General features: G+C 46.7%; 1 protein-coding gene across 2 annotated transcripts; it reads left to right on the forward strand.

Moving 5' to 3' along the window:
* Window positions 1–2,380: 2,380 nt before the first annotated feature.
* Window positions 2,381–21,649, forward strand: RNF2 (ring finger protein 2). 2 transcript variants are annotated; one of them, XM_083868119.1, is made up of 7 exons: window positions 2,381–2,567; window positions 16,696–16,784; window positions 17,377–17,537; window positions 18,847–19,062; window positions 19,824–20,096; window positions 20,952–21,123; window positions 21,539–21,649. In XM_083868119.1, the coding sequence occupies exons 2-7, from the start codon at window positions 16,698–16,700 to the stop codon at window positions 21,638–21,640; spliced, it is 1,011 nt and encodes a 336-aa protein (XP_083724245.1). In that variant the 5' UTR covers window positions 2,381–2,567; window positions 16,696–16,697; the 3' UTR covers window positions 21,641–21,649. The 2 variants fall into 2 exon arrangements, with proteins under 2 accessions (XP_083724245.1, XP_083724246.1); XM_083868120.1 differs by lacking the exon at window positions 2,381–2,567 and adding an exon at window positions 10,707–10,789.
* The last annotated feature ends 623 nt before the right edge of the window (window positions 21,650–22,272 follow it).

Below are 22,272 nucleotides of genomic sequence, written 5' to 3' on the forward strand. Positions count from 1 at the left end.
TCCCTGTGCTGAGCAGGGCTCCTGCTGGGGAGCACAGCTCTGCATCTGCACCGCAGCTGCCCTCTGAACATGAAACCCTCATGCTGCTGTCTCAGCAGGAGCACAGCCTGCACTTGGAAAGTACTTGGCAGCCTTTTCTCACATCCTTCAAAGCAGCAAGGACACCACACTGCAGAGGAGATCCATGGTGCCACCATTAAATCCTACAGGAAATATAAAACAGAATCAAGTGAATATTCTTAGACATACAGTGAGCTGGACACCATTGGCACAGCTTAAATGTGTTGAATTTCTTTTTCTGTCTCCTTCAGCAGAATGTTCCTAGAAATGTTTATAGTTTGTTAATTTACATGCCAGTGTATAGTTTTGCATTTCCTCCTGTGAGGGAGGTGAGGCCCTGGCACAGAGAAGCTGTGGCTGCCCCTGGATCCTTGGAAGTGCCCAAAGCCAGGTTGGATGGGGCTTGGAGCAACCTGGGATAGTGGAAGATGTCCCTGCCCATGGCAGAGGGTGGAATGAGATGAATTTAAGGTCCCTTCCAACCTAAACCATTCTGGGATTCTGTGATTCCAACTCACCTTGCACTCTATCTGCCTTCCTGACAACTGCATGCTCTCATTTTGCAAACCTTATTTTGGCAGTATTAAGCTTTTCTCACACAGAACAAATTTTACTAACAGTGGTACATCAGAACTTCTTCACTCACCTCAGTGCTGCAGGCAATTAACAAGTGAGGCAATTTTTATTAAAGGGAATTTCTGATACCACAATAATTTGACAGACAACAACTTCCTTTCCTTGGCACTGATGAATAGCAGAAACTTCAGGCAAATTTCAATCATTAGTTCTGACTAGTGTCATTCTAAAGAGAAGAATGTATCAGACTCTCTTATTTCATTCTGTACCAGCTTTAAATTTTAACATCAAAAGAGCTCAACACAACCCACTTCAGAAACATAATTCTTTAAGAAACCAAATCAAGAACAAGAACTGTTAAATCCTGTCCACAGCTGACTCCCTCTGAGATTTATCTGAGACATTTGATCACACTTAGAGATGTTATCTCTGACTAACTTACCAATGTCTTTTAAGGATCAATTATATAAGCTCCAGTATAGGTCATAAGGGGTGTGAGGGAGTGAAAGCTACTCCATAAAAATAGTTACTTAGGAATAACTTGACTTAGGCTAGAATTTCACCAAAATATGTTATGTGAAGTTTTGCAAGGAGAGGTGAAAGTCCAAACCAGGACTTTTAAAACATTCTATTTATGGGAACACTAACTATAACACTCTAGGAAAACTTACTTCTTACTGAATTGCCTTAAATACTCTGTATTGAATTGCCTTAAAATACTCCATATCGAACAATAATTATGTTGCTGCGCGGTTAAAGACTGAAGTATTAATTCAAACTCACGTCTGATCTCTGTTCACTTTTTACTCACTTTTTTCCAGATTTAATGACACTAACTGCACTGCCTTGGTACCGCTATAAAGCAGTTAATGCCAAGACCAGCAAAGGCACTTCTGAAGACCCAAAGCTCACAAAAACAATGTTAATTTACCAAGCGTTAAAACGCAGACACGGGACGACAAACTCTTATTTCAGGTTAGGACCGCAGAGCTGGCTGGAGATGCCCGAGAACATGCAAATGTGTGCCGTAAACAGAAATACAAGCCTTGTTTCAGCTTCTGTCCCCTGTCTGAGGGCTGTGGGGATGGCGCTGGGCTCGCTGCTCCCCACAGCCTGCGGAGGGGCCCGGGCCGTCCCTCATGGAGCGGTGTCCGGGGCCCCGGGGCCCTGCGGAGCCCGGCCCTGCAGTGGTGTCCCGGGCCAGGCCATTCGCCCCACGGGGCAGCGCGGTGGCGGAGCCGCTCCCGGCCGCAGAGCGGGGGGAATGAGGCAGGAATCACCCAATTCCCTCAGCCCCCAGGCTCCCCCGGCCCCGCTCCACCCGGGCACCGCCGCCCGCCCGCCCCGCTCCCTCACGGCCGGGGGTGCTGAGGGAACCGGCCTGCGGCCCTCCCGTGCCCGAGGCCACCCTGACAGCCAGGCCCTGGCACCGGGGCCACCGCCAGCCCCTCCTGAGGCACCTCCAGGGACAGGGCCTCCACCGCCCCCCGGGCAGCCCTTCCCAGTGTCTCATCGCGGTTTGCGGGAGGGAATCCCTCCCGATGTGCCACCCGGAGCCGGCCCGGCCGGGAGGGAGCGGGGCCGTGGTGCGGAGGGAGCCCCGCAGGGCGCGGTGCCGCATCCCGGGGCCGGGAGAGGGGAAGGACAGGGAGCGCCGGCGGCGGCGGGGCCGGAGGTGTGGGCAGGGCGGGGAAAGCGTCCAGCAGCCCCGGGACCGCCGCGCCCCGGCCGTGAAGGAGGCGGAGGAGGTGGCGGGGCGGCCCGGGCGCGGCGGCCCCGTCCGCGCTCCCCTTACCCAGCCCCGGCCATGAATATGTAACTCCCCTCTATTTCCCGAGCTCCATTGCGGAGCCGCCGCTCGCCATATTGTGCTGCGGGGGCTGCGGCGACACCGCCGGGCACGGAGCGCGGAGCGGCGGCAGCGGCGGGCGGTGAGCGCGGGGCCGGGCCGGGCCGGGCCGGGCCGGGCCGGGCCGGGCTGGGCTGGGCTGGGCTGGAGCGGGCGGCGCCCCCGGGGCTCCGTGTCCTGCGGGGCCGGGCTGGGAGCGGGGCCGCGGGTGCCCGTGTGCCTTGTCCGAGCGGGGCTGACCCGGGCAGGAAGGCGGCGGGGCAGGGGTCGGGAGTGCCCGGGAGGAGCCGTGGCCGGCGGCCCCAGGGCAGCCCTGAGCCCCCGTTGCCCCTGTCCCGGCCGTGCTGCGGGGCCGGGGGACACCGAGCCGCCCGGGGGCCGGCGTGGGGCTGCCGAGCCCGGGGCAGCCGGGCTATCCGTCTGTACACGCATACCTATGCCTGGGCAGCCGTCTCCCTAGATGTGCACGTAGGGGTGTGTGTGTAGGTGCCCGTGTGCGCTCCCGGAGCGGCGGGCAGAGGCGGCACACCCGCCCCATCGCGGCCGCAGTAGCGCAGCCCAGCCCGGCACCGGCGCTGCCATCCCCGGCCGGGGACAGCTCACGGGCACGGCCCCAGCCGCCCTGCTGGCCCTGCGGATCGCCCCTGTGCCAGCCCGGCTGCGATTTACAGCTCGGCCTTGCCGGTCTTTTGTCCGCCCCGCAGCCCGTGCGGAGCGGGGCTGGCGGGCCGGGGCTGCTCCCGGGAAATGCCGCTTCCCGCAGGGCAGCAGGTGCAGAGGGACGCGGGGCCGGGGGCTGGGGATGTGCCTCCTCCCTCCACATCGCTCCCGCTGCTTCCCCTACCAATTCTGCACTTGTTTCTTGCCAAGTTCTGCAGGAGCTCTTCTGGATCGCTTGCCTTGCTTGCACCAGCCCTCTGGCACCGTGTGTGTATGGAACAAGCACTGAGCAGTGTTCTTCTCGGGATTTTTGTAGGCTGGCTGTATTTCAGACCCTCTTCTGTGGAAAATAATTAGATCGAGTGCCTAATTCCGCAGAAATCCAGAGAACGGCTAGTGGAGGAAGATGATTTTCAGGACGATAATTCATAATCCAGCCCTGTTTGGAAGTGGTTGTAGCTGTGTGTGATAACTCTGCACTGCACATGGGCTTGTAAGGATTAAAGGGAATCGCTTGCGTTTGAGAAGATGTGACTGGTGTGCAGGTGAAATGATTATTGCTTGGGGAGAATTCTTTAATCGAGTGTCATTCATTCAGTGACAAAGGCTTGATTTGTCATAGGAGTTCCCTGCAGAGGTGCTCTGATTTGTATTCATCTGTGTTTCCATTAAAAACTTGTGTAATGAGATAATTTGACTTTCTTATACATCATGTCAAGCTCAGAGCTGACATTCAGCTGTCAGTGAAGACAGAGGCGCTGCCTGTGACAGCAGCGGATATGGATAAGCACTATATTTTGCATTAAAAATGTATTTGTTGGGAGGAGTAACTTTATCAGTTGTCTGGAGATGGGAGGAATTTTCACTGGACAGCACGAGCTGCAGTGTCAGGTACAAGTTTGTGACTGGGTGTGACTTTTACAGTGCCTTTAGCAATGACAGACAAATGGAGAGCATCTTCAAACCTCTCTGCCCCCATGAATTGTCACTCATAGTGTTTAATAAATGCACACTCACAGTGTTTATTAATATTGTTGTCTGCACTCAAGCTTGTGATAATAGAGGGACACAGACTTTGTATTGGAGGTATTTTTTCCCTTCTTCAGTGGCTAAAATTGTTGACCTTTGGTGTCAAAGCTTTGAAGCACCAGCCCTGCTGCAGCTGTCAAGAAAAGCACTCTCTGTCTTGTCTTAGAGGTGAAATAATATGCAGGTGCCAGCAAATAAAATTGCATGGGTTTCCCTTGATCAGTGATGCTTTGTGTTTTAGGAGTGATGGGTGGCAATGGGTTGAGTGTAGAGACTTGGTTGGGCATCTTGGGTGATTGGAGCAGAAGTCTGGCATTTTCAGTGCTGTGCTGTCATTGAATAGAAATACAGGCTACAGGAAAGCCATCACTCTTGTATGTGAAATAGATGTTGGGCTAAGTGAATTTCTTCATCTTTCTTTCCACTCTTTCCCTTGCTTACAAAAAAAATACAATGAGGGGAGGGAAAGGAGCTTTAAAAATGAGACTTCAGTCTGTGACTGCTCAGTTGTCTTTTTCTTAGAAGGAGCACTGGATCTCCTCTCACTGAAGCACCAGCTCAAAGAACATGCATGAAAGAAGCATTGGAGTAAAGAAATTCCTTCCACTTTTTTTTTTTTCCCCTAAATACCTTTCACCTATTTTTTTCTGACTAGGTCAGCAGTTTAATAATGATGAGAGTAAGGAGATTGGTGAAGAGATACTGTTGAGCCTCAGCTTGCTTTTGCTTGGTTTTCTCTTGATGCAAACAACTGGCTGTCAAAGCTGACCTTAAATTCTTAATTTTTGGAGGAACGAGTAGCATTTGATGTTGTGGAGCTGTTTACACTTGTTGCAGTGGAGAAATATTTTAGGAATTACCCCTGTCTGTTTTCCCCCCATTTCTGGATCCTGGAGCTCTCTTGCTGACAGCAGGGAGTTAGCAGAAGTGTTCTGCTAACTAATTAAAACCTAATCATTCTTTACTCTTCACCTCTTGGGGATAACACTGAACTGTTTTGTGTAATTATTGGGTTAAACTGGTTTAAGTGCTGCTCCTCTAGTGCTGTGTGTAAAATGGACAGTCTTACTTGTGAGGGAGTCCTTGAAACATAAATTGTTCTGCTGTTGCCCAGCTTTAGGTGAGAGCTGCCTGCTTGCCAGTTTTGCTTTTATATATTTATTGCAGCTAATAAGTCAATCAGACATAAAATGGCTTGAGTCTTTTTGTTTCTCAAGTGTTGTGGGGGAGTTTATTTTCTGCTTATTAAAAACCAAGCTGTCTTTTGTTTTCATCAAGAAAATTTGTCACTGATGGTTGTGGCTTTACTGCCAAGTGGGAGAGAAATCCTTGTGGCTCTCTAACACAGCTCTGGAAAAGCTGGATGCCCAGGCATATTTGCTGGTCTGACATCTCAGAATTTCTCCTACAATATCAATGCAATAGAATGCTGTTGCTTATTGACATTTCTGTCACTAAATGGGATGGACAGTAGGGATGCTGTGTGCTGAAGAGCAGGGCAGGTGGCTTGCTTGATGTCATCCTGGTATCCTGGGGAGAGCAGTGCACCTGAATCTCTGTGTGTTTGGCTTCAGCTTTTACAATGTTTCTTAAATTTTTCTTAGAAGCATCTTTTACCACTCTAACAAAGCAGCAGTCCAAGAAGGTGATGAGCAGGTTTTCATGGGGTTTTTTTGCTGGTGGGATGAAAAATAACAAACCCAAGTTGGTTTCCCAGTGAAGTGGAAGCAGAAATGTGCTGGCTCCTCAGGCACTGACGTTTCGGGGTCTGGCGTGGTTATTTCAACACGCTTTGACACCTTTGCTTCCTTTTTGGAAGGAACCTGGAACCCTGCAGGTACCTCTGGCAGAACCAGTCACAGCATTTGTCAAGATGCAAAAGATTCTGAATTGTGGTGCGTGGATGTTCATAGAATTTTTGTTAAAATGGACAGAAAATTTAAAGGCCTCAACAGAGGTATTGAAATGATTAAACTTCACCTTACTGCTTGAAGTGCTCAGGTCTTGCTTTTGGCAGCTGTTACTTCAAGGACACAGCAAGAGAGTGATTAGCCTCAAAAAAATGTGCCAGCAGGGCAAGGAAAAATTAAAAACAAAATCTCATTAAAAATATCCTAAGGCAACACGTATCACGAATTGTTTGTACAATTTAGTTGCTGTGACGGACTCAACTTTTCTGGAGTTTGAAGCTTTACTTTTGTTTGTTCCCAAAAGTTTTCAGTCCTTTATCTCTCCTGTTCTGATACAGCCCTGAAATGAATTTTAAAGAGGAACTTCGGCTTTTCTTCTTCCCAGCTGGTTATTAACTCCAAAGTCCAATATTAATTTAAGAGATTAAGAACTTGATTTTTTGAAACTCACCTGGGTAGTCACACACATACTATGCAGTAGCATGCTTCATAATATGAGAAACTTGGCATAAAATTTAACAAGTGGCGGATAAAATCACAATTCTACTCACTCCCCCAGAGTTCTGCTTAATATTGTTGCTTCACATTATAGCTTGGTAATGGCTGTTTTCCTTTTTATATGAATTCTTGGCAAAGGTCTTTGGCACATTTGAGTTCAAGTGTTTGCCTGATCTATTGACCCACGTCAACAGTGAAAAGTTGCTGTTCCTGTAGCAGTTCTGGGTTTTGTTTCTTCTCCTGACAGAAGGTATTAATGTTGTAACATATTTTAATACTACTTTGGATGAGGTATAGGTTGTGTGGAAGGCTAAGTTGCAGGATTTGAGCTTTAATGATTAAAATAATCTTACTGCCTGATGCATTAGAACAGTGGGCAATGTTTGCTTTTGTGTGTGTGCCACCAAAACCTGAAAAGTTTTCAAATTAATCCTTCAAGATTAAAAAAAAATCTAAGTTTAATAATTTAGGAATAGCCTGGATTTGGCATGTGATAAGTTTGAGGAGGTGAATCCTGGACTCCTTAGAGACAACTGATGATACAGATAATTCTCTGGAAATGTCATGGTATTTTTATGTATTCCAGTTTTTCTAGCTGTGGAGATGTCTGGGAGGGTAGGATACGGAACTGGGAATGAGGAGCTGACACTGAGGACTGAAGTGAGGTCTGGAAGGTGGTGTGAAAAGGCCACTGATACATACAGAGTGCAGACCTTGTTAGAATAAACTGGAATTTGAGCCTCAGCTCTACAGGAGGGATGTACCTGGACTCAGGGTGCTTAAATGATGCTATACTTTCCAAAGCACCAAACTAAAATCACATCTTTGTGTCATGTCCAGAAGTACATGGCTGCTCCCAACACTGTCATAAAACAGCCATAAAACAGATCAAACAGGAGTTTGATCAACAGTTTAATTTGGTACTTTATTTTTCCCTGCTGCCCTTGACATGTAAACCAGGAGGATTATCTCCCTTTGGACACTTCTGTCAGCGTGGATTCGTGGAGCCCTTCCAGAGGTGTCCAGATGCACAGCAGATGGTGTGTGTGAGGTCACACTCCAGAGTCTCCCAGCCAGGAGGAGCAGCCTGACAGCCAGGTTGGAAATGCTGCCCAGCTCCATGGATTGATCCAGCTCAGGGCCAGGGAATTGTGAGTGCCTCTTAGCTGGAAGATTCCGTATCTCAAAGGCAAAGCACTTTCTTACGAGAGTAAATACAGCCAAGAAGCTGTAAAAGACCATGTGCTTCCAAGCCCATGGGTTTCAGCAATGCCAGTATTATTATTTGCCTCAGTCAGATGTCATCTGTCCAGCAGCCTTCCAGACATCCCATAATCACAGCATTAGGTGGTGTTACTTGCTTTTCAAGGGAGGATTTTTTTTTAATGTTGAAGAGAAGTGCAGTTAAGTTAATGGGAAAATGGGAGTTTGGGACTAGGTATCAGGGAAATGAAAACCTCTGCTATGGTGTGACTGAGAGGGACAGTCATGCTGGGAAAAGGTCTTTAGTGTTACCAGCTGTCAGGGCTGTTAAACTGCACTAATGCCTCAGGTTTCTCTGCATTCCTCAGTTTTATTGGCTGCTTTGGGACATTTTTGAGGCTGTGGTCTTGAATTAATGATACATCTTTCCGTCCTGGCTGGGAGTGCTCTAGGGCAGCACTGAGGTTGTGTCTCTTTGCTAACTGCTCTTTACAGAGTGACAAACCTTGGATTTCTCAGTATTTTAAATGTAGAACTTGGCACAGTCTTGAGTATGGGGAACATTTGTCACTCATGTATTTACAGATAATTCTATTGCATTAGTAACTTCTCTGTTGTGCCAGTCACCCAGTATCTGACATCCAGTGAGAGTTTACCTATCCAAATGTAAAATATGTGTCTAAATATTAATTTTGTGGTTTTATTACAGTTAAATTTACTTGGCCCTAGTGGGGCCATATTGATTAAATTGATCAAAACATTTGAATGTTAATCTTTTAATTTCCTTATGTAAATAAAGTAAGAATATAGGCTGGCAGGTGCAAGCACTGTTAAATTGGGATTGTCAGAGTGGGTTCTCAGGTGTTCAATTTTCAGTGAGAATCACTTCAGTTGTAACTGGAGTTGGAATGACACAAAGTTGTTGCTGGCAGTCAGGGTTGTAAGGACGCAGGTACTTTTAAACACTGCTTATCAAAGCCAGCTCAGGGATCCCTGACATGATCATGCCCTGACATGAATCTGATCCCTGTCTCACTTTCCAGCCCCACTGTTGTCCAGGAGTGGCTGGTGGGATGGTCTTTCTCTCGTAGTGCATGATCAACAAGATACTGATCCGTGGTCCATCAGAGACAAGGGCCACGTGGTTTCAGAGCTGGAGAGTAGGTTTAGAAGGGCTGTTGGGAAGAAATTGTTCCCTGTGAGGGTGGTGAGGCCCTGGCACAGGGTGCCCAGAGAAGCTGTGGCTGCCCCTGGATCCCTGGAAGTGTCCAAGACCAGGTTGGACATTGGGGCTTGGAGCAACCTGGGACAGTGGAAGGTGTCCCTGCCCATGGCAGGGAGTGCAACTGGATGAGTTTTAAGGTTCTTTCCAACTCAAACCATTCCATGATCCTATGATGATATGATTTTATGTCTCTTCTCCCTCATTTTTTATCTAGTTCAGAGTTTCATTCCCTCACACACAGTCTTGACAGTGCTTGCTTGTAAGCTGTAGGGGTAGAAAGCACAGTGTTACCAGATTCGGTTTCTGAAGCATGCAATTGGTATGTGAAGTTTCAGGTTCATATTTTGTATTAATTTGCCATCTTTAGCAGTCTTTTAATTGACAGTGATTGTGCTTTGCACATGATAGACTTCTTGTTAATGTGTACAAAATATTTGCAGTGCTGGCTCTGTGGAAGTGCTGCTGACTACTCAATTTTAACCATAGCAGGCATTTACAAAGGAGCTCACATTCCCATCAGTATTAACTGATAAAGTGTTTGGTAATCATTATGAAATTAGCCCACCAGTGTGCTTTCATGTGTTCCGTGGATAGCTGGAACTGTTCACTTGATAACACTCATGTTTAATCTCTGTCTGATCCTCATGAATTTGCAGCTTGACAGCTAATCTGCACCATTTACAGCTCTATTCTAAGTGATCTTTTTCTTAAATATGTGGCTATATCACGAGTTTGTGGAGGAAATTCCTATTTTCAAGCAGACTTGCTGGATATTCATTATAACACACCAGATGTCTGAGGGCCCAGTTCTCTCATTGCTCTTTCTGCACAGTTCAAACAAATGGATTCTGCTTTGTATAAATCTAGTGGTCACTGTTGTCCCCAAAAAGCCTTCTGATGTTTCTTTTGTGGGTAAGGAGGATGCTCATAGGATGATATTTGGCCACCTGGATTGTAAAAGGTGTGTGGACAGGAGAAGGTCATGTTCACCTTCCTTCACCTCTTTGTTTTGGCAGTGGTTTATTGGTTGGTTGGTGTCACTTGCTGCTGGCTTCTCTTGACTATCACAGCAAAACTAAGGATAAAGATCTCTGATAGTGAGATAACTCCATAGCATAGTGAGATAACCCCATAGGATAACTCCATAGGATTGTTTGGGTTGGAGGATACTTCCAGCAACCATCCAGTAGAACCCCCTGGCAAAAGCAGGCCCAGTTGGTCACTCACATTGGTCACCACCACATCCAGCTGAGTGTGGCTGTGCACCAGAGTGGGCATCCCACAGCCCCTCTCAAGTGACCTGTTATTGGTGACCCCTTGGCTGTGGCTTTCTGCTTTAATGTAGGATCAGTTTCCCCTGTGGATTCTACTACTTAGCACTTCTTAAGAGTTTATTCTGTCTGTCCATACACCTTTTGTCATGGGAAATACTTCCTCATTTTGGATTTATTACATTAAGTAATTGTTGCTTTGTGTCTGTTGCTTTGTATGTTTGTATGTCATGGTGGGAGCGCACAGCACCTTGAGATTTTGAATGTAACCTGATGGATACCAGGTCATACCTTATCTCTTGGGTGTCTGCAAGGCTGACAACTTGAACCTTACCTTTGGAGCTGCCCTACAGAGCCACTGTACTTTGATTGCAACTCTGAACATCAGTCCCTGAGGTTGGATTTGTTGTCTGTGTAGATCAGGTGTGATTGTGTCAAGAGAAGATGACTCTGCACATGGCTCATAGAATATTGAATTCAGTTTGGAAATAGAGGTGAAAACCTTCTGGTAAGCGATATTGTGACGATGAATTTGATTGGGAAGCCAAGGCCTGATGGCTGAATGAACTAAACCCAGTTCAGTAGGATCTTCCTCTCTTGAGTTTAGCCCCTTCAGAGACCAGGGTATAACTAGAGTAATTGCAATATAAACTCAGCAAGAGAAGTTGGAGGAGTAGTGAGAGTAACAGGGGATTGGAGGCACAGCCAGGTGCGGTGACATCCTTGTTCAGGTTCACTGAGGAGGGATTTCCAGAGCAAGGAACAAAAGCAGCTCCAGGCCAGAACCTGATGTGGCTATTTCTTGGGGGATTTTTGAACCAGAGAGAAACATAACTTCAGAGTGAATACTAAACATACTAGATTATAATCTAATTCCACTTGTCCTAGACACAATGGATGTGAAGCTATCTGAACTGCCAGGGAACTGCAGGGAAGGTTAAGTCCTTCAAATACTGTCTTCTAGATTGTGTGGATTGTTTTTTCAAATCAAGCTCTAAGCCAATAAGTAGAACCAGAAAAAAACTTAAAATTCAGAATGCTTTAATGGAATAATTTGAAATGAATGATTGAATTGAGTACTCTGTGAAAACGTGCAGTCTGTTCCCAATACTAGTCATAGTCACTAATGTGAGAGACAGTAAAACTTAAAGTTCTAAACCTGTTAAACTTCCAAGTAACTGCACTATGAATACCTGTTTTTAAAGGAATTAATCCTTAGGAAGAAAAACCCAAAATGGTTGAAGGTGCTGTTGAATTTGGCACACCAAATAGAGGTCTTACTCTTTTACTGTTTTAAGTCTAAATATTTACCTTTTACAACTTGGAACAGAAATCAGTTATTTCTAAGATTTTAATACTCTCTAAAAATGTGTGTCATATTTTTTTTAAAGAGCCTGATGCAATTTTTTTTCCTCATAAGTGTTTTTTGTTTTTTTTTCTTTTCATGAAAGTGTCACAGAAAGCTGAGTGGAGGTGGTGTGGTTCTAGTCACACCTTGGCTGGGTTTGTGGGTTCTCTCTGCAGCTGCTTGGTTACATTCCAGCCTTTCTCTGATCTCGAGGTGTGCTGCAGATGCTCTTTAGCCTCTGCCTGGGCTAAAGCAGACCTTGCAAAGCATTTTGGAGCATGGTCCAGGTTGTGAGGGATCCCTGATGGCATCCCCTGCTCCCTGTTTAAAGCAGGACTGCTGTCAAGGTTAGTGCTGGGCTAGAGCTCAGGAAATGCTACTTATTCAGAACTGACACATGTTCGGCAATGGTACTAAGGAGCTGCTACTCATTGGTGGGTCTGAGGGTGGAAACCTGTGAAAGGTGAGCTGGGAAGGGCAGGAGCAGAGCAGTGGTGGTGCTGAGCTCCTCCTTGGCTGCCCACAAACCTGACTGGCCTGCTCTAAGTGCTGCCAGCTGGATTTTATTTTTACTGGACTGTTTCAGGAGTGGGATATCCAAATATCCACCCTACTTCAGTCATGACTATGTTGGAGTAAATAATTAAGTATATTTCGGTGTAAGAGGTTGTAAAGTGGATGTGGCGTGTGACAAGTGTGGATATTAGTCAGCTGGAGTTTTTTATCCAAGCATATTTGGAAGAAGGACATCCCAGCATAAATTCCCCAGTCAGTGAGCAGGCACGAGATCCAAGGGCCTTTCAGACAGGATGTTCATTACTGTTATTTTTTCCAGTAACTGCTTGTTTTTCAGTGCTTGAGGAACAAGACTTACTTTCTTAAATCCTTAAATCCCAACTGGTTTTCTTCAAATTTATTGAGGTGTAATATATTGGTTTATCAATGAGCACTGGCTTTGATAGTGACAGATGTGTGTACCCTGTAATTACAAAATCTTTAAAAATTAGGGATTTTGCTGTGCCTGATGACTGAGTCAATCTGAAGGGCTGCAGGGGCCCATACAATATTGATTAAAGTGGCCCCTGGATCCCTGGAAGTGTCCACAGCCAAACTGGACAAGGCTTTGGGCAACCTGAGCTAGTGGAAAGTGTCCCTGCCCATGGCAGGGGGTTGGAACTGGATGATCATTAAGATCCCTTCCAATCCAAATTGTTTTATGATTCTATAAATGTGGTTTCTCCCCGGTTAGTCTGTTGTTAGTCTGTCTGTTGCTTTCCTCTTATATCCAGAGGGAACAGTCAAGTCACAAAGGTAAAAAGATGATAAAAAGTCCAAGGTTGTGGTGTGTTAGAAGTTTTGTTAAGAAAGGCTCACAGGGGTGTCTGACTTCACATTGTTCCTGGTGCTCGCATGTGTGAGCTGTGAAGAAGAAATCCCACTTCATTGTAAAGTGGAAAAGATGTGAAATGTTGAACAGGTCAAAAGTGGGTAGTGTTGAGGTGAAATCTGTCTCATACTGTGAGCTGGGAAAATGAGTGTGAGAAACTTGTCATGTAAGGCTTTTTTGAGAAACAATGCCAGAAGGGATGCAGAGGAAGAGTGAATTATGCCAGTGATTTTAGGAATGTGAGATTTCACTGGAATAAATTTCCAGGCTGAAGAGCAAAATGAGGTTCAACATTTTTTCTCTATCTTCAGTCCCTTTGCCAGTAGCAGTTAATAAAAAGTCTATTGTACCTTCAGTGTAGAAACTTTACACTTCACATTTTTCCTTCTGAACAGTGTCAAGAGCAGGAAGATAATCCTCCTTCAGCTGATGGAAAAACTTGCTACTTCTGTAGCTCTAGAAAGAATCAGTCGTTGTGACCTGGGCCCTGTATGATTTCCTGCTTTGAATCTAGTGGCAGTGGACTGTCCTAAAAGGAAACTGAAGGGTCAACTAAATGTAGAGGTGTTTCCCACCTCACTTCCCCAACCAAATGGAGAAGGTAATTTATTGATGCAGCATCTGAAGAGGTGGTTGGTTCACTGGTCATGGTTTTGTGACTGCTGGTTGGCACTTGGTGGCTGTTACACGGTCAGTGCAATTTTGTGTCAAAATGCATCTCCTGACTGCGGAGATGGATGTTTGATGCTGGTGCCAGCTGTGGATGTTTCTGGGTTAGATTTCAGCAGTGTGAGGAAACACAATCCAATCGGAGAGCCACCACGGCCAGAGGGAAGAGAAGTCAGGCCTCGTTCACATGCATTTTCCAGGAATGATACAGATATGGAAATCGTAGGGGATCAGGGCAAAAGCTAAGCAGACTTACTTAGTGATCGTCAAGAAGAGTAGAAACTCCATGGAGCATAATTTGATTGTTTTTTGTTGTCTATCCAGCATGCATGCGTGAATTGACCATGTTTCCACTGCTCCTCAGATTTCCCTTGCCAGAGGCAGAGGATATGTTTGGTACTGACAGAATGGGCTGTGTGGATCTCTGCAGCTTTCAGCTGCCTTTAAGGCCACTGGTTTTCCTCTTAAAATTTGAAAGTACTATCACTGCAGCCCTTAGGATGAGGGTGAAGCACTTGGCATCTCAGATGAGAAGGATTTCTAGTAAAGCTGGTTAGTTACTTAACACAGCCATACAATGTCCTGTGCAGTGTAGCCTCAGGCTTGTAGGTATGGCTGCAGGATAAATTCCACACTCACTGAGGCTGGAAAAGACCTCTAAGATCATCAGGTCCAAGCTGTGCCTGATCCCGACCGTGTCCCCAGCCCAGAGCACTGAGTGCCATGTTAGGGCCTTCCTTGGACACCTCCAGGGATGGGGACTCCAAACCTTCCTGGGCAGCCCCTTCCAATGCCTGGAAGTGGAAGGTGTCCCTGCATATGGCAGGGGGTTGAAATTTCTTCTTTCCAGGAGGAAATGTTGCTGTTAATGTGGTTGTGCAGATGGATGGGTTCAGTGATACCCTGGCCCCTACAGCTGCTGTTCTGTGTTAGCAGGTGCCAGCACATGAGTTCAGGTGAGGAATTATCTGGGATGAGCTCTTTACTCAGGTGTGGAGAGCAGGCTCCTACCAAGAACAGGCTGGATCCTCTGGGACTCTGCTCCAGCAGGTTTTGGCAAGGGTTGTGATTAGCAGCTTCATGAATTTCTTTCAGCAGCTGAAATGATGGTTAATTGAATGTGTCAGCTTTAAAAGCACACAGGAGTGGTATCCAGTGCAGACACAGAATGATGTTTGGCCTCTGTAAGAACAACACATAATAGACCCTTGTGGTTTTAGGGCACGATATTTACACAGTAAAATTGAAGTTGGAGATGGACTCTGAGAAGAACTGGAGTGACAGAAAAAGGGGGAAGGGCTTCAGGCTGGCAGAGGGTATATTTGCATTGGATATTGGAAGAAATTCTCCCCTGTGAGGGTGGGCAGGCCCTGGCACAGGGTGCCCAGAGAAGCTGTGGCTGCCCCTGGATCCCTGGCAGTGTCCAAGGCCAGGCTGGATGGGGCTTGGAGCAACCTGGGATGGTGGAAGGTGTCCCTGCCCATGGCAGGGAGCGGAACTGGATGATCATTAAGATCCCTTCCAATCCAAATTGTTTTGTCATTCTATAAATGTGATTTCTCCCCAGTTAGTCTGTTGTTGTGTGACTGGTAGCTTTCCTCTTATATCCAGAGGGAACAGTCAAGTCACAAAGGTAAAAAGATGATAGAAAGTCCAAGGTTGTGGTGTGTTAGAAGTTTTGTCAAGAAAGGCTCACAGGAGTGTCACATTGTTCCTGGTGCTCGCATGTGTGAGCTGTGAAGAAGAAATCCCACTTCATTATAAAGTGGAAAAGATGCTCCCTTCAAACCCAAACTATTCCAGGATTCTGTGATTCTTCTTAATAGACATAATAGTGGATGTGGCCATTTTATGTCAGGCTTTTCTTCCCTCCTTCCTCAAAAAGGAGAAGAATAACAAGTGAGAAAACTGATTTCTGTGCCTGTATGAATGTAGATCTAATACTCTGCACAGCTTATCTTGCTTTTCCCTTCACAATTAATTAAAGCTTATATAGTAACCTTGTTCTCCAGAGAGTTTGGGCCTTTTCATAAAGAACTTAATGAGTTGGAAAATGGATTATAATGTATGTGGTAAATGCCAATAGAAAATGCATTTGGGTGCTGAATTGAAGGGTCTGGAAACCCAGATTTTAAAAAGGAATAAAAGCACTTCCACTTCTTCCACCAAGAAAAAGGGTCTGCAAGTGCAATCTTGCCACTTACATAGTTAAATTCTTTTTTAAACATACCACTGTCTTATCTATCTATCCCACACAGAGATAAATTTTTCTGCTCAAGGCAGGCATTTTTGGAGTCATGGGAAGCAATGCCTTCTCTCCCCCAGCATAAAAGTGTTTTCTGTTCAGAAACATCATTTTTTTCTACCACTTTGACCAGACTTTTTCACATTCAGTGACTCTGTGTGGTAATTTTGCCTCATCTTGTACAATAATACTTAAATTTTGATGGCACAGTAGTGCAGTTTCTCTGAGCTTTTAAATTATTATTATTATTATTTAAATTATGCAGTGGCTGGGTTTCTCATGATCTTTCAGTATCTTTCAAACTTCTGATGGGAAGGCCCCTGGGATGTGTCTTGAGGAAGAGGGGAAAAGCCCTCGTGGTGTGCTCCAGTGAGCACATTTCACTGGTGTGCTGTATCCTGCCTCCTTCTGCCCTTCCCCTTGGTTTAGGAAGCAGACCCTGCTTGACTTATGTGCACATTTGGAAGTGGATGTTTTAGGGATATTTTCCGTATCAAGTGGTATTTGTGGCTCAGGTTCTCTGGCCTTCAGTTCTGTGTCACTTTTGTTTAACAACTGAATTGATTTTTGCCAAGTGTTCACGGCTGGGCAGCTCCCCTAGTTCTCCTGGAGTGGTACAAGCAGGGGATTATCCCAGCAGAGCCTGGTACGTGGGGGATGGGTGTTCTCTGGAGCCTCTGCTTGTCTGGACACAGAGTGCTGCAGCCTGGAGGGGAGAGGATCCTGGGGCAGACACACCTGAGCCCGTGTCCCTTCTTTCCCCAGCCATGTCTCAGGCCGTGCAGACCAACGGGACACAGCCTCTGAGCAAGACCTGGGAGCTCAGCCTGTACGAGCTGCAGAGAACACCCCAGGTAATCACAGGGCTGTGCTGGGCTTGGGAGGGACCTCTGGAGATCACCCAGAGCAGCCCCTGCCCAGGCAGGGTCACCCAGAGCAGGTGACACAGGGGCACGTCCAGGGGGGTTTGGGATGTCTCCAGACAGGGAGACTCCACACCCTCCCTGGGCTTCTGTTCCAGGGCTCTGCACCTCCAAGGAAAGAAGTTCTTCCTTGTGGTGAGATGGAGCTTGTTGTGTTTTAGTTCATAGCCATTGCTCCTCATCCTGTCACTGGCACCACTGAACAGAGTCTGGCGTTGTTCTCTAACACCCCTTGGAGATACTTACATATATTAATGAGATTCCCTTCTCAGTCCTCTCTTCTCCAGACTCCCACAGTCTCTTCTCATCAGAGAGAGAGCCCTCATCAGCTTCATGGCCTCCACTGGACCTTCTCCAGCAGCTCCTTGTGTTTTATTGTGTGCTGCAGGGCTGGTAGCACTGGGGTTTTGTGTGCTTGATGTCTTTGTGTGTCTCTTTGCTGTGTTTCCTTGGGTAAAACATGCTGTCTCCATGAGGGAGGGACTCAATCCCAGGAAAGAACCTTTCCCTTCTTTGCTGCCAGGAAGCCATCACAGATGGGCTGGAGATCGTGGTGTCCCCCCGGAGCCTGCACAGCGAGCTCATGTGTCCCATCTGCCTGGACATGCTCAAGAACACCATGACCACAAAGGAGTGTCTGCATCGCTTCTGCGCCGACTGCATCATCACTGCCCTCCGGAGCGGGTACAGGACACTGCCGGGGAGGGGACACTGCCAGGGACACTGCCAGGGCATGGCGGGGACACTGCCAGGGCATGGCGGGTGGGGGGACACTGCCAGGGCATGGCGGGGGGGGGGACACTGCCAGGGGATGTAGGGGACACTGCCAGGGGATGTAGGGGACACTGCCAGGATGGAGGGGGGATGACACTGCCACGGGATGGGAGAGATACTGCCAGGGAGGGGTCACTGCCAGCATGCAGGGGGGTGGCACAGCCAGGGGATGGGGAGGGGACACTGCCAGGGAATAGGGATGTGACCCTGCCAGAGGACAAGAAGGGGATGCTGCCAGGGGCAGGGATGAACACTGTGGAGAAAAGAGGGCTTGGACAGCCCATTGCACTTGAGGTGGAAGGAGGGCTTGGACAGCCCATTGCACTTGAGGTGGAAGTGTCCTTGGCAGGGGGTTGATGTGGGACAGTCACTGAGCACTGGGAGTTTCTGAATGTGCAGGACACCTTTCAAATCCTGTTTTTCCATGTTCAGCCATCTTTGGAAGACAGATCAAATTGCTTCATAATTCTGTTTCTTGCAAGGAGTTGAAGTGTTCTTTTGTATTCTTCTCTTACATCCAGTAACAGCAAAACAAAAATTCACATTACTGACAAAAATGGGTTTAATTTCCCTTATTCTTCCTTTTCCTAATAATACATTTCAAATTATGTAGCCTTCAGCCATTTCAAATTATGTGTCCTGTGAGTGTTAGAAATCATGAAATCAGAATCCCAGAATGGTTTGTAATGGAATGGACCTTAAAGCCCATCCAGTGCCAACCCCTGCCATGGGCAGGGACATCTCCCACTGTCCCAGGTTGATCCAAGCCCTGTCCAACCTGGCCTTGGACAATTCTAGGGATCCAGGGGCAGCCACGGCTTCTCTGGGCACCCTGTGCCAGGGCCTGCCCACCCTCACAGGGAAGAATTTCCTCCTAAGAGTATGTTTCAATATAATTTCCACTAGACATCCATTTTCTTTTAGGTAAAAATCCAGCCAGAAAATGAAGAGAAGGAGGAAATGTGGGACTTTTGATCTCTTCAGTCTAAGTAGTTTGCTTAAACATACTTTAAAATAAAAGAGCAGCAGGGAGAGATATGTTTGGGATCTTTGTTTAAGTATCTCCAACTGATCTGTCAAGAGACAGAAGTCCCTTTCCAGATTTAGTATAAATACTGATTCTTAGCGAGCCCTTTGACTAAAGATGGAAACAACAGGGCAGAGTTTTGTTCCTGCTGGAGAGTTAAGTGTTGTTTGCTTCCTTCTTGTCCATGTCCAGCAACAAAGAGTGTCCCACGTGTCGCAAAAAGCTAGTTTCAAAAAGATCCCTGCGGCCAGACCCCAATTTTGACGCTCTCATCAGCAAGATCTACCCGAGCCGGGATGAGTACGAAGCTCATCAGGAGAGGGTGCTGGCCAGGATCAGCAAGCACAACAACCAGCAAGCCCTGAGTCACAGCATCGAGGAGGGATTAAAGATTCAGGCTATGAACAGGTACATAATCACATCATTTGCCTTCAGGCTAAAAATACACTGTCTGTCCTCATGCCCTGTGGAGCTTGAGAATCTTCTCCTCTCCTCTGATACCTGGCAAAACAATTTTTAACCTTTGGCAAAAGAATTTTCAACGTTTTGTCTACTATTGGAAATCTCTGTATCGCTCCCTGTGACGTCTGTAGCAGCCTGATTGAAACTTCAGCTTAGCTTTACCAAATGATGGCTGTCATGCCTTAGATAAGAGACCATAACACCATGTATCCTGTACCAAAGTGCTACCCTTACATGCCAATAAATGCACAGAATACCAGGACTTGGGGCTTAGTTGTGACTTAATTCACAGTCTGGATGGAATATGTGGTGTTTTACACCATGGTGAAATTCCAGATGTGCATTTAAACCTAAGAGAGCCAGCTGGGAGAGAGGCCCCAAACTTTGCATGATAAAGGATGGTGTGATTTAATAATTCTAATCACTTGTGGGTCCATGTTTGGATGAAAATAAGGGTCTGTAACTGTCTGAAAAACAACTGTGTGAAGGTAAAATGGTCTTAAAACAGAGCTAAAAGGTGTTTGAGGGACATAAAAAATGAATAGCTCTGTCTATGGGTATCTTTTTCTACAAAAGTATTAATAATATTAATGTTTTAAAACTCCCAATCTCCCTGCAATGTTCGGTGCTTGCATGTGCCTCACTCCGGGAGGAAGTGTTGATGACTGTGGATGGGTCAGGGTGTTTCTCTGCCTGTTTGTGGCCAGGTTGCAGCGGGGCAAGAAGCAGCAGATCGAGAATGGCAGTGGGGCCGAGGACAATGGGGACAGCTCCCACTGCAGCAATGCCTCCACACACAGCAACCAGGAGGCAGGGCCCAGCAACAAGAGGACCAAAACCTCAGATGACTCTGGGCTGGAGCTGGACAACAACAACACCACTGTGGCCATAGATCCTGTGATGGATGGGGCCAGTGAGATTGAGCTGGTGTTCAGGCCTCACCCCACGCTCATGGAGAATGATGACAGCGCGCAGACGAGGTCAGTGGCCCCTGGCCATCTCCAGGTATTCTGCTGCTGTTTCCTGGTGGTGCTTTGGTTTTCCATCACTTCTTGGGGCTTCTAAACAGTTTACTTCAGTCATACCACATCCTGTTTAACTGTATCACAGGATGGTTTGAGGTGGGAGGAACCTTTTAGCCCATCCAGTGCCACCCTTTGCCATGGGCAGAGACATCTTCCACTAGCCCAGGGTGCTCCAAACCCCGTCCAGCCTGGCCTTGGACACTTCCAGGTGTTCAGGAGCAACCACAGCTTCTCTGGGCAACCTGTGCCAATGCGAGATGCAAATAAGCACTCTTCCCTTCTTTCTGTTCCAAGTCAGGTAGATGGTACTGCTCAACTATTATAAAAAAATACAGTCATAAGTTGTTTTAAGCATTTGATCACAAATAAAGATGTTTTTAAGGTTTTCTAGCTTTGCAGTTCACTAGTGGGATGATGGTGGTGTATCAGCTCCTTTCTACTTACTCTAAGATTCCTTAGGAATAAACAAACCTTGTATAAGTCGACAGTTTCCAGAGCAACTTTGTGTCAGCAGGACTTGCAGGCTGGCAGCTTTTCCTGACATTTTTTTGTTCATAATCCAGTCCAAGCACAGTTTGCAAGTTTTGGCTCACAGCAGAGAGTAGTTTTATGGTGTTTCCTCAGGTCTTTTCTTGGCTTGCTGATGAGACATCTCTCTGTGACGTGTGTAAATCTGTTCAAAGCTTCAGCTGGGAACCGTCTCTGAAGGCCTTTTCACAGCTGACGTTAATAGATTTGGGGCATTGCAGACGGCTTTTCCCACAGCTGCTGCTCTGTCATCACCGATGATCCTTGTGGCCGCTGTCACAGGTACATCAAGACCTCAGGCAATGCCACAGTTGACCACCTGTCCAAGTACCTGGCGGTGAGACTGGCCCTGGAGGAGCTGCGGAGCAAAGGGGAGTCCAACCAGATGAACCTGGACACGGCCAGTGAGAAGCAGTACACCATCTACATCGCCACCGCCGCCGGACAGTTCACTGTAAGCACTGCCCTGCCCCGGCCACAGCACAGCCCTGCGTGCCCCTCTGCCCAAAATCCACTCACCTGGGCTCTTCCTCACCTGCCTCAGGGTAAAATTCACAGCACCAGCTTATCCAGCAGCAGATCAGTTGCTTTTTGCCAAAAGCGTGGTTGGTAGAAAAGGAGACGTAGAAATCACTTGAGGGAAATGCAGTGATGGCACCAACCATGACCTGGCTTATGCCATTCTTTTCCAATTAAAATTGAAGAGGGAAAAATACTACTTCACTTGAGAATCTTTGTGGTTTTTAGCTTGTAAGTTGTGCCACTTTATTGGTGACCCCTTCAAGTCATTTAGTATTGATTTAAGTAGCCTGTTTTACAGCACGACATCAAATTACCTCATTCATTCCCATTTTGCTGTTCTCTTCTAGGTGCTAAATGGGTCCTTTTCCCTGGAACTGGTCAGTGAGAAGTACTGGAAAGTGAACAAACCCATGGAACTGTACTATGCCCCCACCAAGGAGCACAAATAAGTGCTGGGAAACTGGGATGGAACTAACTCTTTTTATAGCTACGACTTCTTTAATATTAAGATAAGGCACCACCAGTATCTTCATGGACAACACACGTGGTGCCTTCAGGCACTCTCAGTATTCTCAGTAATATGACTAGACAGTATTCTGGGTTGTATTTAATTTAGTCTTTGGGTTGGGTTTTTTGGTTTTTCCCTAGGAGACTAAACGACCTTCTCCAGTGCATTCCAGTGTTTGAGATGCTTTTTTGTTCCTAATGCATGATACCTGATCCAGTGTTCCAGTTTGGAATGGCTTCCTTTTGTCCAGGTAAATCTGGATTTCTGCTCTGTGGAACACAGTTATAGTGGCCTCTGTGAAGTGTGGAGTGTTGGGTGGCCAAGGAAGTCTGTTCAATAGTAGCATATGCCAAGGAATGTGTTAGAATGTTGGAATTTGGTGACTGTTACCCATCTGAAGAATTGACTGGTAGAGAATGGATCTGGATAGTCTTGCAGCTAGAGGGAATCTGCCCTAGGAAAGGTTCATTAAGACATTTTCTTGTGAACAAAGGTGAATTTTACATCTTGTGAGAGGTATTGCTGCCCATGGCAGGGGCTTGGACTGAGATGGTGTTTAAGGTTCCTTCCAAG

This window comes from Zosterops lateralis (genome assembly GCF_965231275.1).
Source record: "Zosterops lateralis genome assembly, chromosome: 9".
In the NCBI taxonomy this organism is placed as follows: Eukaryota; Metazoa; Chordata; class Aves; order Passeriformes; family Zosteropidae; genus Zosterops; species Zosterops lateralis.